The 19,246-nt window shown below is 38.8% G+C and overlaps 1 protein-coding gene across 2 annotated transcripts in view; it reads left to right on the top strand.

The window, feature by feature from the left end:
• Positions 1–19,246, top strand: part of TENM3 (teneurin transmembrane protein 3) — a 157,159-nt gene that overhangs the window by 9,211 nt on the left and 128,702 nt on the right. For both annotated transcript variants that reach the window (XM_082680576.1, XM_082680575.1), the window contains exon 2: positions 15,367–15,489. In XM_082680576.1, the coding sequence (XP_082536702.1) occupies positions 15,367–15,489 (123 nt within the window). The remainder of the gene's footprint in view (positions 1–15,366; positions 15,490–19,246) is intronic.

Genomic DNA, 19,246 nt, shown 5'->3' with positions numbered 1-19,246 from the left:
AATGTCAATGTGTATAGACCCTTTTTAGTTTATTGTTCCTACTTCATTTTAGAATGTCTACAGATTACTCACACCTTGTCCATCTTCCTGTTTTTTTTTTTTTTTTTGCGGTACGCGGGCCTCTCACTGCTGTGGCCTCTCCCCTTGCAGAGCACAGGCTACAGACACTCAGGCGCAGCGGCCATGGCTCACGGGCCCAGCCGCTCCGCGGCATGTGGGATCCTCCCGGACCACGGCACGAACCCGTGTCCCCTGCATCGGCAGGCGGACTCTCAACCACTGCGCCACCAGGGAAGCCCTGTCCATCTTCCTTAAAAATAAGATTCCACAGTTTCTTTAGTGGCCTAATAATATAATACCAGATAAGGAAGTGACCCTTCATCCATCCATCCATCCATCCTTCATTCATTCATTCAGCATTTATTTCTTGAGACACCGTGATGGATACCACAGTGAACAACACACTCCTTGCCGTCTTAGATTATATCTTAGCGAATGCAAACACTGAGCGCCTAATTATAATCATGATGACTAGTTAAAAAAGAGAAATAAATGTAGAAGACTAGGACAGTGCATAAAACGCAGTACTTACTGAGTCTGAGCATTAGAGAAAGGTTTTCCTGCTAAAACCAGAATAATAAGTAGGATTATGTGTTTTGAAAAATGCTGACATAAGGACCAATTTTAAGTGTTACCACGTAAACTTAAATGTGGCCCCAAAAATCAGTTCTCAGGAATATTAAAACCAATACATTGTGATATAATAAAAAAAATCTAGATGTGTCTGAGGGAAAATAAGTTACGATATTCATTGATTTTCTTTGTCGAGTTAGTCTGGCTAGAACCCTCTTGGTAGTTAACATCTAGAAGTGGAAAGAAATGTTACTTTGGATATTTGGAGTAACTAGATTTAAAATTTCCATACGAATTTATAGTCTGTTTTTGTTTGTTTCTCTCCCTTAAGTTTAGATAACATACTTTCATGCTTTAAGATTTTATTTACAAAGTATACCCAGAAAATAGTTTTAAAACTGTTAAAAGAAATGATATCTCTGGCTTCTTTTCCAAACATTCACGAGTACTCTATTAACCTATTTTGAAGGTATTCTTAAACCACGTGTTTCCATATGTCAGAAGTTGTTTGGAGACAGAGATCATGTCTCTCTGCATTTGATAACCCATCCAATTTGCATTATTGCGTCGGGCCTAGAAGTGGAAAGAACGTTACTTTGAGATCCTTCCATTGGACGGTTTAAGCTCACATCATACAGCAGGGTCCCCACGCCCTGGGCCGTGGACTTGTGCCAGTCTGGGGCCTGTTGGTGAGCGAGCAAAGCTTCACCTGCCGCTCCCCGTTGCTCCCCATCGCTCGCGTTACCACCTGAACCATCCCCCCTGCCCCATCCATGGAAAAGTTGTCTTGCACGAAACCCAGCCCTGCTGCCAAAAAGGTTGGGGACTGCTGTCATACAGTGAATCAAAGAACAATTATATTTTTTAGCTAGAGCCAATTCTGTATACTACTAATTTGTTTTGGGAGAAAATCTTCAGTGTTTTTAAAGATAAGAACTTCCAGTCTTTTCCTGAGCTGTTGGATTTCATCACTGGTGACTTATCCAGGTTTCCAAAGAAGCTCTTCCTAACGCTTCTCTCCTGGTGGCTTTCTCCATCCGCGAGGCTGGCGTGGCGTTGGCGGACTCTCTCCTGGGCTTGTCTTTTCTCCCTAAAGCTTTAGCCACAGGCTGATCCTTTCGGTCTGCTCCTCTGCTAGTGAGCTCTTTCTCCCCTTTATTGCTTTCATTTCCCAGGGCTGTAGAAGGGTCCCCAAGGCTCCCTAGAATGTACTGCATGTAAAGCTGGGACATGAGGCCCTTGGCTCTGAGAAAAAAAGACGTTACAAGTGCTTTTGCATCTTGCAGATTTTTACTTGTTTTTCCCAGGCATTGCCTTTCAATTATTTCCAGTATCACAGTCAATTTAATTCCATTAAACGTAGCAAGAATCGAATATCCCTCCTAAACACTGAATTCACAGAGAAGAGTATGACATAATCTTTACCACAATGATCTTATGTGGGAAAAAATGATGTCAGATTTGAATATCACATTACAATATATTTTTAGCATGCTGTTTATAAGTACAGAGCCTCAAGGCAGGAAGATTTGAGTCTCTAATCCCACCTCTGTCACTTACTAGCTATTTGATCTTGAGCAGGGTACTTAACCTCCATAAAACTGGGTTTCCTCATCAGTGTAAACAAGATTAGTAAAAGTAGAGCTCTTCGGAATATTTAATAAAATAATTATTAAAGGACCTGCTGTATAGTACAGGGAACTATTTTCAATATCTTGTAATAACCTATAATGGAAAAGAATCTGAAAAAGAATAGATATATATGTATAACTGAATCACTTTGCTGTATACCTGAAACTAACACAACATTGTAAATTAACTATACGTCAATTTTTTAATGGTTAAAAAAAAGAAGAAATAATAATTACTGTGCCTATAAAAATGTAAGTGCTCAGTTGATTTTAGTGATATGATTATTCCTTGTGACAACCTAGTAAACCAAATATTATTATCCACAGTTTTTAGAAAGAAAAGCCTTAGGCCCAGAGATCAGTGACCTGTCTAGCGTTAAAGCCAATCAGTGTTTAAACAGGGACCGTGATCCAGGTCTTTCTATTTTGAGTCCAGAACTTTGTTCCACTATATCATAGGGCATTGTCTCTCATAAGATTTAAGAACTTACAGGTGATGCATGGACAGGAGAATAAATGAGATGGAATGACAAACTGGGATATATATTCCCTTTTGAATTCTTATTCTGTTATATCAGATCATGTCACATGGGAAGATCTCAGAAGATGTTCCCATGTCATGACACCTGTCAACACTTCTTTCACAAATAAAGAACGGTTTTGCTGGCAATAATTTCTATGTAATTTTAATAACATAGTTTACAGTTTACTCTGTTTATTCTTAGTGTTGCCTTCTGTTTATACTGATTTTTCCTTTAAGGTAATACTGTAAAAATTTCATTTTAAAATAAATGTATTTAAAGTTTTAAGTCAGTAATCTCAAGGAAAACTAAATTAGATATATAAATATAAAAATATTTATTTATAAAATAACAATACCATAGAAGGTTCACAATTATACAATAAAGGTGACAAGCACATTAAAAAAGTGCATAGGGTCACTGCTGAGTGGACCGAAAATGCTGTAGGTCTTTGCCATTGGGTCTTTTAATTTCATTCTGGATCCTTAATCTTTTCATTAGCTACATTTGTAGTTTTAACAAGCTAGCTTCATGATGTAGTTTGTGAGCCTATGTGAGTTCCATAGAATTTGTACATAAAACCTAACCATATTATTTCAGTCATTTCAAATCACAAATTTTACCAGCATTTTCTATTTTTAGCGTAAAGCTCTTGTTAGATGCGTTTTACTTCTTCAAAGAAATTCCTTATGGTCTCAGAAAAGAATCACATATAGAGAAGCAATACATGTTGAAAGTGGGAAAGTGGGTCGTTTATTTTTTAGGAAAGGAGCCTGAGACCACCACATACAGAAGCCAGTGGACAGCAAGAGCAGTCTCCAGGAAATCACAGGTGACCTTCTCTGTATGTTGCTTTGAAATAAATTTCCACAAATGCTTCATAAATATCCATTACTTATAGTTAAGTTCATAACTGAGGAAAACTGTTCTCCAAGTGAGCCCTGATGAATGGGGAGCACCTGGGATGCTGGCTTCCTGAGATCTTTTCCAACCCTGCCTGATGAGTTGAGACGGTCCAGGCAGACTGATGGGATGTGTTGAATTTACCGCTACCTATGAGGTACCGGAAGTAGTGGCATGGACTCTGCGTCACTCTGCTGTCACAGGCAACAGAACTTGATAGGGCGACACTGACTAAATCTTTGTTGATGAATATGAATGTGAACAACACACTACTTGAGCTGGTTGTGCCTGGATTCCTGGAGGGTCATTGATTTTGTTAAAAGTTGTTACTTGATAACCATACGCATGCGTGCTCACGCGTGCGCACACACACACACTCACAATTCATATTCTCTCTTTCAAATGTGACTTCTCAGGGGAGAGTGGACTATTATGAAAGGGATGTTTTGAAGGGAATGTTTTTCTGGATTTTGCCGTAGTTTAATATACCAACCTTCCTCTAAGAGTCTCCATATACCTAATAGTTGGATCTTTTAATAATGATGATTAAAGTGTCTTAAAATTTAAAAGAGTTGTAATTTTCAGGTCTATTCCACTTTTTCCAAAAGGTCAAAACAAGTCAAGGAAAAATTGTATGCTTAAGTAGGTCACTAACATCCATATACGTTTGTTGCATAAAAGTAGGATATAGCTCTTAAATAACCTTTTCGGAAGAAAGGGATGCAGATGAAAATTGAGTCAGTACGACAAGCCTTTGAACAATGAGCAGGTCCATGGGGTTTCAATCCAATGGTGAAGCTGCTAATAACTGTCACTAGTGAATCCTCTGTTACAAGCATTTCGTGATAACAACAAACTCAGTATTTTGGCAAGCAGGGAGTAGTCTATAAATCATGTAAATGATTTCGTTCTGTATCTTGAATGTTCTTGGAATAGGTCCTCTTGCCATATTCTTTAACGTTGACAGCTGTTACCTCAAAGATTCTCTAGCTTATTGATGATGACTGGCCCCTTTGGGCAGTTAATCACGATGGTGAACACTTTATTCTTTCCGTTCGTTTAGGAAGGAATGCTTCTTTCATTCAGAGAACAGAACCTGAAAACAAGAGGAAACTAATGAAACACTAGGAAAACAATCTGTTTTATAAATCCCGACTTAACTCCCTTGGTGACAGAAACAACGGCTTGATTTTCATAAGCCTCTGTCAGCTTCAGCGCTGGCTGTCAGGGCAGCTGCAATTGCTGTTTACTAAGCAGCATCTTTAAACGTATTGCACTGAATCTACATAGTAAAGAAAGAAAAAAGGCAATGAAATTTAAAAGTAGAATTTTTTAATATTATCATTTTCAAAAGAACAGGAGTCTAATATTCTGGCAGAAACACACCTGCAGAGCTGAATCACTGTCCAGGCTCATCAAGACATTTTGATAGCCCTGATTCTACTTTCCCATGAATGACAGTGCCAGGAAAGGACAGAAAGGAAGAGGGCACAGTATAGAAATAGAAACTACCAGCAGGCATTCCTTACTCCCCTTTCCCCAAAACACTGTTACTTCATAAAGCCTGCGATTTGCAGTATGTCATCTTACAATGCTCAGAGAACCTTGCTACGTCAAGTGTTAGTTCCTTTGAATATCAAAATATCCTATAGGTGGAATAATTCCTTGTTTTAATGATAATTTGAGCACGTATTAATATGAAAGCGTTCAAAAGAAGTATTGACTTTAAAATAACCGTATTTGGGTCAACAAGGTATAGACTGTTGAAATAATATTAGCCTTAAAACTTAATAACAGGGCTTCCCTGGTGGCGCAGTGGTTGAGAGTCCACCTGCCGATGCAGGGGACATGGGTTTGTGCCCCGGTCCGGGAAGATCCCACATGCCGCGGAGCGGCTGGGCCTGTGAGCCATGGCCGCTGAGCCTGCGCGTCCGGAGCCTGTGCTCGGCAACGGGAGAGGCCGCGGCAGTGAGAGGCCCGCGTACCGCAAAAAAAAAAAAAAAAAAAAGTTAATAACAAATAATAAGGGGTTCGAATGCCAAAATATTGCCTAACACATTCCATCAACATGTATATGAACACAGCAGGAAATCCAAAACAAAAGCTAATTTATGGAAAACTATGTATTCCTAATGACAATTTAGACCAGTAGGGATCCAAGTTACAAACTGCAATCTTTACATGAGACGCTTTCATTTTACATTGAAAACTTGGCTGCACTGTGGAAGCATGTATCAAATCAAATCATTGCCCTATATTTAAGAGTGTCCTTCTTATTTTTTCTGTAAAATCCAATCATTGTACATGTGTGTCATGTATATTTATGTATTCATGAAATTGAAACATAAAGTGAAGAAATTTTGCTTTCAAAACCCAAGATGCCCAAGGAATCGTATGCATAAACTGATAGTTTGAGCCCATGCAATTTTACTTTATTTTAAAGTGAAAACAAAGGCGCAACGGCATTGGTATTCTAATATATTGATATCTTATTGATGCCAGATGGTTTTTTTCCTATGCTCAATGATTTAGCCTAAATATTTATTTAAATTTTAAAATATTATATTGACATATCATACAATATAAATCTGGAAGAAACCTTTAAGATCGAGTGCAAGCTCTTCAGATTTTTATATAAATAAGATATCTAAGCCTCAGAGAAGCCCAGGGACTTGCCAGGTTTCCACTAGTTAGAGCCAGAATTGAGACTTGGACCCAGGTCTCTTAATATAAGCTAAAGGCTCCACAAGATGCCACAGACAATCTATGTTGAAAACTGTGTTCTTAAATAAAAAAGATCAGATTCTGATTTTCTTTTCCTGCAGCTTCTGATAACAAGTTCTTAATGATTCTTTCTCAGAAAGAGAACTTTGCGGGGGGAAACGTACCATGGTGGTTGTGAGGTGAATTATAAGACAGGAAAGCTTTAGACCTTAGCTTGCTGAGATGAACTTTAAAGGTTTTGGAGGCTAACCCCAAGTGCACTGAAAACACTTTCAGGATATTTTTTAGCTTAGTTTTTCTTACCAGAATCTGGTTCTCATGTTATCTCACATTTTTTGTCTTTGTGATAATGTTTGCTTGATCTTGTAATATTAAATAGCATTTAGCCAATAATGGCAGGCCTGCTAAGAGCAGTAGTTTAAGTAGCAAAACCTCAGAGTGTACCCTTCGGGGTTCTGGTGGCATAAGCTGGGTTCAGGGTTCTGATGGCAAGGGTGCTTGCTTCTGTGTTCGCTTTGCAACATCCCCTGTAATTTGCTCCAAGGTTCTGGCAAATTGCTGGACCATGTCACCAGCTGTCACCACCCGTTCTTCCCATTCATGTTTGGCAGCATCTGGGACACAGGCATGCCAGTAGAAATAATAGTAGCTGTGACAACTTCGGTGGCATGGTCCCCAGAGACAAGACCAAACTCTGGCACCTTTGCTCTCAACAAGGAGCTAAAAATGGCGCTGAATTTGCTCCTTGGTGATATATAATTTTCTTTAATTATACATTTTGGTTTCAAGTCTTCCACATGCTGGCTTTTAAGTATCAAACCAACATATATCGGTTAAAAACAATGGCATGCCCTTTTTTCTATGGCGAGGAGGTGAAATAGCTAGAATACCATGGATTCCTCTCATCTCCATCAGCCTTGAAAAATAAAAGGAATGGAAATTTCTCTCACTTGAATGGTCCTTGAGCCCGAAAGAAAATTTCTTCATAAAATTTCACTGGTAGATATTCACCATCATATTGTCTCAAAATTATTTCAGTTAGTGAGGTTTTTTAATTAACATTTATAGAAAGAAAAAAAATAAAAGGTTACAGAACGAATGTTTTTGAATGACGTAAGAAATATTTTAAACATCTTGAAATTGGTTACAATCTAAGAATAACAGGGGAAAAAAAACTAAGAAGATGGGTGATAGTATAACAGCGTGCTCACGAATTTTGTAGATGACAAATGTCAGATACTACAGCTGATTTAAAAGGGTTCTGACTGGGAATCATCGTGGAAGTCCATGTTCTCCTGCCTTGAGAAAAGGGAGGAATTGCACTAGGTGCCTTCTAAGACTGCTTCTGACTGTCACCAGTCTCAGATTCTCTGTTGTCACCCCTATTTCTCAGGAACCAAGCTACAGAGAGCCAGCCCTCTAAGAGCAACTCTAAGCAAAATATTGAAAAAGCTGAGTTACATATTAAATTTTCCCCATAACTGTCTTCTCCCATTTTTCCACAGCTAACAGCCTGTACTTTTATTCCCTTCCCCCACAAACTCATCTTTTTCCCATCAAAGTACCTATGTTAACCCCCAGCTGCAGCGATCCTTTTCTGCTTCTCCTACAACCCCCCATTCCTCACACAGCAGAAGGTAAAAAATTTATTCACATATAAGGTGTTATGTTTAAGGTACAATAATATAAAGTGTTACGGTGGTGTAGAGTGGATAGTAATTCCAGGAAGACTTCATAAAGAGGTGTCACGTGAGCTAGACACTAAGGCGTTAGTGAGATCTCGTCGGGCAGAGTTTGAGGGAGGTACCTTAGAAACCAGGAATTATGAGGAACAAAGGCATGGAAGCAAGAAAATTAAGGGCATGATCTAAATGGTAGACCAGCAAATCTGGCGAGCTCATGGGGTCTGTGATATCTTCACACTGTTGTGCAACAGATCTCCAGAACTTTTTCCATCTTGCAAAACTGAAACTCATTAAACAATAACTCCCCATTCCCCCTCATCTGCAGCCCCTAGTAACCGCCCTTCTACTGGCTGCCCCTTGGAGTCTGACTATTTTAGATGTGGCCCGTGTAAATGGAATCAAACAGTATTTGTCTTTCTGTGGCTGGCTTATTTCATTTAACATAATGTCCTCAAGGATCATCCATGTTATGGCATGTGGCAAGATTTCCTTCCTTTTTAAGACTGAATAATATTTCATTGTATATTTATGTATATACACGACATTTTCTCTATCCATCTTTCCATCATTGGACATGTGGGTCACTCCTGCCTCTTGACTGCTGTGAATAGTGCTGCTGTGAACATGGATGTGCGAATATCCCTTTGACACTCCTACTTTCAGGGATACTGGATCATATGGTACTTCTAGTTTTGATTTTTTGCGGAACTACGAAACTGTTTTCCATAGTAGTTGCACCATTTTACAATCTCACCAGCAGTGCACAGGGGTTCTGATTTCTTCACATCCTCACCCAGCCAAGTTATAATGTTTTTAAACTACCAGTCCATCCGGGAGGGCCGTGGGCTGATAGTCATTAACCCAATATGTGAATTTGTTTAATCGTATTGCTTTCCTTCTGACACCTGAGATTTACACTAGTTTATTCTAGTTATCAGGGGTGAGGGAGGGGCTGTAACAGGCTGTCGTACTTGCCTCACCTGCAGCCTCATAGGAAGGAATGCCTAGACGCCTTATAGAGAAAAGCACCTACAGAGAGGTTTAGGGAAGGTAAAAACATTCTTCAGCCAAGCTGTGTATCAGATGGCTACTTTAAATAAAGTATTTAAGTATAATATGTAGTTAGAAAAGTGTACAGAACGTAAGCGAGCACACCAGTGGAACTGCCTCCCAGACAGAGAAATGGAACGTTACCAGCTCTCCAGAAGCCGCCCCGGGCTCTCCCAGTCACCACCTACCCCCTTCCCCCTAGAGAGAGTCACTCTGGGGGCTTTTACCTACTTTGGAAGTTTATACACATGGACTTAGTCAGTATTCGTGGTTTTGTGAATGTATTTGTGAGATTTTTCCATATCATTGCATCTGGGATGGGTTCATTCATTTACATTGCTGTGTGGAATTCCATTGTATGATTATTACTCTAATTTGTTTATCCATCTTACGGCCAGAAGACATCTGAGTTGCTTCCCGTTTGGGGCTATTACAAATATTTCTGTGAACATTCTTGTTCATGCTTTTGGTGCCACGTGTATACATATTTCTTTTTTTTTTAACTTGGAATGTGAATTACAGTTTATTAAAATTAGTGATATTGTTGTATTCAAATTTCTCATCATACTCTTTGATTTCCATTTGTCCTATTTGTTCTTTTTTAAAAATTTTTATTTTATTGGAGTATAGTTGCTCTACAGTGTTGTGATAGTTTCTGCTGTACAGCAAAGTGAATCAGCCACGTGTACATACATCCTCTCCTGCTTGGATTTCCTTCCCACTTAGGTCACCACAGAGCAGTGAGTAGAGTTCCCTGTGCTATACAGTAGGTTCTCATTAGTTATCTATTTTATACATAGTAGTGTGTATATGTCCATCCCAATCTCCCAGTTCATCCCACCCACCCCCTTCCCCCCTTGGTGTCCATACGTTTGTTCTCTACATCTGTGTCTCTATTTCTGCTTTGCAAATAAGTTCATCTGTACCATTTTTCTAGATTCCACATATATGCAGTAATATACAATACTTGTTTTTCTCTTTCTGACTTACTTCATTCTATATGACAGTCTCTAGGTCCGTCCACGTCCCTACAAATGACCCAATTTCGTTCCTTTTTATGGCTGAGTAATATTCCATTGTATATATGTACCACATCTTCTTCATCCATTCCTCTGTTGATGGACACTTAGGTTGCTTCCATGTCCTGGCTATTGTAAATAGTGCTGCAATGAACATTGGGGTGCATGTGTCTTTTTGAGTTATGTTTTTCTCTGGGTATATACCCAGTAGTGGGATTGCTGAGTCATATGGTAGTTCTATTTTTAGTTTTTTAAGGAACTTCCATACTGTTCTTTATAGTGGCTGTATCAATTTACATTCCCACCAACAGTGCAAGAGGGTTCCCTTTTCTCCACGCCCTCTCCAGCATTTATTGTTTGTAGATTTTTTGATGATGGCCATTCTGACCAGTGTGAGGTGATACCTCATCGTAGTTTTGTATACATATCTCTATTGGATATACAGGCAGACTTTTGTAGACACACTGGGGAGTTAACCACCATTCATAAGATTTTTTAATATGGAGAAAATGTATTCCAATTCCCAACAAGCAACTTACAAATGATCTTGCAAAAATACAACCATTTATAGTTGGTAAACATCTTGTTTACCAACTTGTTTAGAAGCCAGTTTTATCACGTGGACAACTTTTGATCATGTTTGCTACTGTCAAAAGAGAGATAAATTAACAATTTGTGTTAAATTTTTAAAAATTTCTTTGATGTGAATGCTCAGTTTTGATTCAGGTTAAGTAGGAAAACAGCACAGTGCATAAAAAGGAATCCTGAAACAGGGTCAGGAGATCTCGTGTCCTGAGTCCTCTTCATGCACTAACTTGAAAAGACACTGAGTGTGTCACTGATCCCCTCTCTGCCTGTGTTTCGTCCTCATACAACAAGGATAATGACCCTGTCACATGCTACATTATTAGAAGATGATAGATATCAAGGTATTTGAAAATGTGAAAAACACATGGAATGCTTAAATCTACATGAGTACTAATTTCTGTAACTTTAAAATACACACCTATACAGCTTACTTTAAGACTCTTGGAGTTAACCAGAGTAGCCTGTTATTAATTGAATCATCATCATCATATTACTGTAGAAGTTTCCTTTTAAGACAATATGCTATGTGGAAAAGTATTGTATAGAAGGATGGTGATTGGAATACACAAGTGTTACTGATTAATATCTTTCCCGCCCTCAACTCCATATACTGTCTCTCTCTGCCTTTGGTTTCCTAGACGTGGTAGAGAAGCATATCTCTAGCCTTTGACCCGCACAGAAGTTACATTCGACTTCTTCCTGTGTGGATTTTCACACTCCACTGCTCTCTGGTAGGATAGAGAGGTGTATCGTGCTATGTATTCCCTTTATTACCGGAAGGTCTGGGTTTAAGGTCACGGTCCACTGCTTACTTGCTTGGAACCCTAAACTCTCAAAAAGTCTCAGTTTTTGCAGATTTAAAATGAAAAAAAAAAGTAACTATTCAACGAAGTCTTTGTGAAGCTTAAATGAGATACCGGGTGAAACAGAAGCACAGCACTTGACACGTAGGTTGTGTTCAATGGATATTTTATTTTTTAAAAATATTGCATCCCAGTGGTCTAACACAAAGGACCCTGTCTGTGGCTGAGAGAATGCCTGGTGTGGCTGCCAGCCTGAACCTTCTCACCTAAGCCATCGCCCAGAGGGATCCAGGGCTCAGCAGAGCACAGAGCTCCCCGCCTCTCCTTGGCACTCTTGCCACACCCTCCATCAGGTCCTGCGCAAACCAAGGATCCATTGTACCGTCATGAAGAGTGGCAGCAATGCCTTCTCATGGGTTCAAATCTGCTTTCCAGCCTGGGCATTAAAGAATTGGGATCATCCTTCTTTATTTACAGATGTTATTTTACTTCTCTAATTCTCCCTTTATTTGTCTGCCAAGAGAGCTCATGTAGTTTTATTATAGCAGCTTTCAGGAATTTCTGTAGCTCTCTGACTTTGAGTTTGCTGCCTCTCTATCTCTCTCTCTCTGTCTCTCTCTATGTTTGTCCCTGTCTCTCTCTGTCTGTCTCTCATTAACTTTGGAGTCAGTCTCACCCTGTATTTACATAAAAATCTTAAGTTACACGTAACAAGTGTCAAGAGCTTCACTCAACACCAAACACCAACGCTTTCAAAGTACATATTTCAAAACAGTGTTTAACAAGATATAATATTATTTGGTATGGCTCTCATTATACGACATCCTAAGTAGAACCAAAATCCCATTTTATTGAGATTTTCTGTAATTAAAAATACATGATAAAGCTGTTGCCCATCTGACAGAAAGTAAAATAGCTCCAGACGCAGCCATAACACTACTTCCTAACATTTGACGCCTGCGCCTGACCCCATGGACCGTCTCTCCTCTTCACAGTCTATTAAAACCAATAATATGAGCAAATCTATCATCCAGGAAGACTATCTGTGCTACATAAAAGCTCACAATGATGATACGTTATTTTGTGTAGAAACTTTGACCCTTTTGGAATATTTATCATTGCTATGCGAGAGTGTGCCCATCAAAACTTTTACTGGATGCGGACCTCGCACCCATTATTTTACTCAAAAATTGCCGAATTATCTGAAACCTTGAAAACTGTGTGAAGCGATAAATTTTTAGAAAGCTTCTGACATTTTGCCACTCAAACACTACATAATTTAATGCAAAATGACATAAGTTATACCTCTTTACAAGTTGACAGTTTGTATGTTGGAGAATTCTATAACCTATATCTTAATCCTTGAAAAAAATCAGTCTTTAAAGGGAATTGCTGGAAAACTGTAATTTAAGCAGGGAGTCATGAGTATATACGTTTGCTACAGATTGTACAGAGTGGATACAGCTATGTTCCTATCTATGTTTAGTATGTTTCTTACTATAGGATGATTTTATATCAGGTATTGTTAACAGAAGAATGTGACACTGGTAATAGAATGTCACCAAGCTGTTGACTCTTTTAAAAAAGTCAATCAATTATATATAATGCTAGTGGACTTTCCACAAAACTACTTTTCATAGAGCATAACACTGACTAGTCATTAATTCATTATTAATAATATAACATTCCATTTTTAGGCATTTATGTATTTGTTTTATATTTAAATATTTTATATTTATTAATTTTTCCTTAAATTACTATACTTTTATCCACAACAGTATTGTGTGACATTTTAAAACCTTAGAAAATACAGCCTGTTTCTTTGACAGATACTTAGCGAGATCTGCTCAATAGCAGATACTGTATAAGGCAAATGAGATACACAATATTGGGAGAGATGCTTCACCCAGTCAGGGAGTGCCTTCCCAAGAAGTTGATACCAACCATCTGAGGGAAGAAGAGGTATTTTGCAGTGGGTGGAGAGCATTGCAGACAGAGGGGACTGTTTATTGAGAGGGTCTATGGTCTGGTCAGGTGACTGCAAATGGTTCAGTAACCTGGAGTAGAGAACAAATAAATAAAAGACCTATACACTACGGACTGTCCTGCTAGGTGCCTTAACGTATACTGTCCAGAAAGTTTACATCAGTTAAATAAGATAGGTTTATCCGGTCTCGTTTTGTAAGTAAACCTAATGTTTAACAATATTACATCATTTGGGACTTCCCTGGTGGTGCAGTGGTTAAGAATCCGCCTGCCAGTGCAGGGGAGATGGGTTCGATCTCTGGTCCGGGAAGATCCCACATGCTGCGGAGCAACTAAGCCTGTGCGCCACAACTACTGGGCCCATGTGCTGCAACTACTGAAGCCCGCGCACCTAGAGCCCGTGCTCCGCAACAAGAGAAGCCACCGCAATGAGAAGCCCGCACACGGCAATGAAGAGTAGCCCCCAGTCACCACAAGTAGAGAAAACCCGCGCGCAGCAACAAAGACCCAACGCAGCCAAGGGAAAAAAAAAAGTGGTCAAAGAAGACAAAAGCCAATCCAGAATTCTACACTAGTGAAAATGTCTGTGAAGAATGAAAGTGAAATAAAGCTATTTTCAGATAAAAGAAAAAACTAAAAAAAAAAACAAACTATTAAAAAAAATTACATCATTTGTCTAAGGTTAAATCCTAGATTGAGGTTGAACCCAAATCTAACTACATCTAAAGCCTGTCCTCTTTACACTGTACTAATTTTGTTTTGTTACTATATATTGGATATTTAATAAGGGCTTTTTACAGTGATTGTTATCATACTGTCTCTAACAATACTTTTTAAACATGTCTTTCTCCACCTCTCTGGTAAATTCCAACATGTATAATGAATATATACTGTCAAATAATGTTGAAAAATTCTCCTTCATGACATAGTAATATGACAGTGGGTTTCCCCATGGACACTTAGCCTTCCTTAGGGACTAATTCCTAAACTATATGCTATAGAGCACAAATGAATGTTAAGTGTTAATGGTTAATACGACAGTGATTATTATTCTAAATATTTTTAATAAATAATATATAAAATGATAAATTATATTACATTTCTCTTTTTAATTATATTGTCTAGTTACGTATTTTCTAAGTGTTTTACATCAAGAAACTTAGTAAACACATTTACAAAATTTGTATCAGTTTATAAGATTATCAAACCCACGTCAGAAACTCTATATGAAATTACCTGATACCTATGCACGTTGCTTGATCTGTGCTCTTGCTGAACTGTAAGTCATAAATTCGAAGATTATTTATCTTAAATTTAGAACATTCAAATATTACTATATTTTGTGCATCTGAATCCATTCTGAACATTTCATGCACCAAATTCGTCTGTGGGACCAGTTGTTACCTTAATCCAAGAGAATAGCATCATATCTCTTGAGAGCCTATAGATATTGCAACAAAGTGTTGTACATGTGCAGGTGGCCTGTGGTCATGTACGTTTGGCAAGTACTGCTTGAGAGCATACTACCGCTTACTTAAATGACGGTGCAGAGTAGAACTGGAACAAAGCAGAACAAACAATGATTCGCTCCTAAGAATTTCCCGGTACCAGTTAACTGAGTAATATCAACTCTTTATCAAAGTGCTGCCATGTTGCACTGAGGAACTGTTTGTTTTCTAATTTCTATTATGCAATCGTCTTTGGTATTTCAGAACATGGAAATTATAACTTTACATGTGACTCTTGTTATAAACATATATACCATTTGATATTGTAGCTAGAAGCAGCAGACCTTTAAACAACTTGTATTTTTTTACCCCCAGCAATGCATCTCTTTGGCCTCAACTGGCAGTTACAGCAGACTGAAAATGACACATTTGAGAATGGAAAAGTGAATTCCGATACCATGCCAACGAACACTGTATCGTTACCTTCTGGTGACAATGGTAAGAGAAAGAATTATGTGTCCTGTGTTTTTCTTTTAACATCTCTTTTCACATTTCATCTCTTTTAACATTATAAATAAAATAAATTTATTTTTACCCATGTAACATTCATCTTTATATGGGAGAAGGAAAAGGTTTCGGAATTACAAATATTATCTTTTAATGAGTGACTTTTATTCATTTACTTGAAGGATTGGAAATTCACATTTTTATTATAGGAATAATACAGTGCTCTGCCTTCTGAGTCGATGGCTAGGCTTTTCTGCCTCTCCTTCCTGCGAGTGTGCATTTTGTTTTATTTCTAGTCTGTAAATAGATTATAATTCAGTGTATCACCTCATATTACCTCGGGTATATTGAGCTTTCTTTGTTCAGCTAGTATGTGGAGTTGGAATACTATCTTCATTTTGTTTTAAAAGCTTTTACATACAAAACACATGAAAGGATTCTCATTTATTGACCTTTCCTCTGTTTGCCCTTTCTTTAAACCTTCAAAAGTTTACACTTTGAACTAACAGACTTTCAAATCAACTGGCTCTGAGTTTAAAAATGGAATTTAAGCAGTTAGAGAATGCTGTATTTCATTTTTTCAGAAAAATATGTACATATGTAAGCATATTTATATCTATTATTTTTATATATGTGTGTGTGCTTGTATGTATGTCTTGGCACTTGGCATCCTCTGACTTTTTGCAAAATGTCCTAATACTTTATGTCTCAAAGCAACCAGATCAAGACACCTTTTCTGTCACGTGAGAAATACATCCTTTGCCTTTAAGCATTGCCTTGGCTCTTCTTCCTCTTCGTTTCTTCTTATCTGGTACTTTTGTTCTGCTTTGGCATCTCTTATGTTCACCCTCACGTGGCTAGTTTCTTTGCGAGACTAGAAAGAAGCTATAATATATTTATTTGTATTTATATATATGCTGCTATGTTACATGTACCCACTGGCTGTGACTAATGCTTTTACCATTTTTTTTTGTTCTTTCCCAGCTTCTGTTTTATTTTAACAATAACACTTTATGACACTCCTCTTCCTTCTTGGGGAGGCTGAGAGGTTTTATAAGACATTAGATTTTCATAGTAATGATAAATACCGCTACCCCACCCCTGTATGGAGTCTTTTGATACAAAGTGCTATACGTTCCAAAAAACTGTAATCTGGTGGCTGATGACAGTGACAGTGGAAGTCAGTGCACAGTGGATTAAAGAGGAGTGAAGAAAAGCTTACCTAGTTAAAATTGTTGGTGGGAAATTTCAATTAAGTGAAATATAATTACTTTAAACAACTGTTTAATTTTTTATGCACTGATAACACACACATGAACAGATCCATCACTACACAGAAATTAAGTGTATTTATTTTTGATTTATAGAGATTGCAATTTAGACTGTCTTTTAAAGTGGATTGTTCCCACGAAAATGGCCAGACCGCACTTCTTAACCACACGTGCAGGGGCTCTTTTACAGACTGAAGGGAAAAATGCTTATCGTAGACGTTTCGTTTATTTTACAACATCCTAGCCTTTCATTACGATCAGAAGGAAAACAGAGTGTGGCTAATGAGTGTCACAGCCCTTGAAATGTGTGATGTTGAGAAAGCTATGGCTTCAGAGGCCCTCCCACAGCCTCGGTGCTGGTTCTTGGGATTTTCTATTCTATTTTATTGAATTTCCCATTGATCACAAATGCTAGTTGAAACTCACTCAGATAATTTTGCAATTTACAAAGGATTGTGGGCCACAGTTTCAAAAACACGGCTCTGAAAGTCCACTTCCCTAAGAGGGACTGAAGTTCCCATGTGATCACAGAACACATGGGGTGCAGTTGACAGGTGCCAGTGGAGCAACTGAATACAGTGGTTCCCCTACATACAAACGAGCTCCGTTCCAAGAGCGCGTTCGTAACTCCAATTTGTTCATAAGTCTAACAAAGTTAGCCTAGGTACCCAACTTACACAGTCGGCTACATAGTACCGTACTGTAATAGGTTTATAATACTTTCCACACAAATAATACATAAAAAAAAAACGCAAAAAATAAAGAACACATTTTTCATCTTACAGGACAGTGCCTTGGAAAGTACAGTAGTCCAGTACAACAGCTGGCACACAGGGGCTGGCATCCAGTGCACAGGCGAGAAGAGTTACTGCCTGGAGGAGGGAGAGGAGGTGGGAGATGGTAGAGCTGAGGGATGGTCAGCAATAGGGGACAGAGGGCGAGCTGCAGTGTCGCTCACGCCTGACATTGATGGTACAGGTACTGGTTCCTTGCTGGAACCAAATGCACATCCGCGTCTTTGAAAGTGCTCAACATGAAGGTTCATATGTAGGGGACTTACTATATGCGTGTAAATGAAGGACCATCTTCCTAGCCTCCCACATAAGGAGGAGAGGACAGATGCCCCAGAATGAGTTAGATATACTGGAGAACGGATCCTGCAGCCTGCCAACCGGACAGGGGCATTCGTAGGAATTTCTCTTTATGGAAAGAAGGCTATCTCGGGGCTCAGAGTTTGTCCAAAGTGTGACCTAAATAATAGTCTCACTTGTTATCTTTATTATTTTTCCAGTAGCCCGAAAAACCCTAAATTGGTAAGGAATTCTTATTTTCGTTTTTCCAAGTAAAGGTTCTGGGTATGTATCTCTTAAATACTTATTTAAATACCGGAGTGCAGCGGGCAGGAGGGGACTGTATTTGCAGGAAGGGAGGTACCTTACAAACACTGCTTTTAAGCATCCCTGATGAACCGGCAGAGACCGTGCACCATCATCTGCTACTTCAGTTTTATAAACTGTGCAGAGAACCAGATCACATCATCTCTAGAAACTCTAGGAGATTATAACCCTTAAGAAATTCTTGCAATTCTGAATGAAGCTCACTGGGAAAATTAACCGTGCTAAGCATGATGGGGAAATTACTCTGTGGCTGCTAGACGCAATGCTCTTCTTTATGCAGTCCTGTTTTATTCTTATTTTATAAATACAATTCTAAGGAACAGTCATGGTGCTAACAATCATGGTGCTAAACTCCCTGCTCGCTTTTAAGTGAACACTGAACCAAAGCTTCTAAATGGTATTTAGTATTTAAAAGAAGAATTTCTATTACACGCCATGATTCTTTCCTGATTATTCCTAAGACGTTCTTTGACTACAGATTTTAGAGATGAGATGTCAAGTGTGAGGTCTCAGGCAAAACTGATAGAAGTGGGCAACGTGAATAAAGAGGCAAGGATGAAGTTTTTAGTTCAAACACCAGTCTCTTTCCAGAAACTAAAATTATTCCGCTGGATCGAGGAATTCACTTAGCCTAATGTGCTGGAGAGCATCGCGCAGCCCTGTATTCAAATCCTAGCTCTTTCATCTGTGTACTCTGTAACCTTGAGCAAGTTACTCAACCTCTCTGAGCCTCAATTTCCTCCATGTAAAGAGGGAGTAATGCCTGTCTCTCGGCTGATCAGCTTCAACAGTCTGGCAGCCCTTCTGTGTTTTCCTTGCAAGCTCTCTCCCCACACGTCTCAACGGTGGTTTCCAACTCTCCTACTATCCTTGAAGCTTCAATCCCTCAGCTCCCAGCAGATGACCTTGTGTTCTGTTCAGCAAAAAAACCAGAGACCTTGATTTCCTGTAAACACAGCTCCATTCCCATGTGCATCTCGATCTGTCTTTCCATCATTTTCTTACTAATCTTTCCAAGAGCGTTCTTGATCCCATTCTGTACTTCAGAATTTCCTCTCTCAACTGGCTGGCACCTTCCAA

The sequence above is a fragment of the Grampus griseus genome, assembly GCF_964374135.1.
Source record: "Grampus griseus genome assembly, chromosome: 21".
NCBI classification, from domain to species: domain Eukaryota; kingdom Metazoa; phylum Chordata; class Mammalia; order Artiodactyla; family Delphinidae; genus Grampus; species Grampus griseus.
The sequence above is the reverse complement of the archived record's forward strand: the minus strand, read 5'-3'. Positions and strand labels throughout refer to the sequence as shown.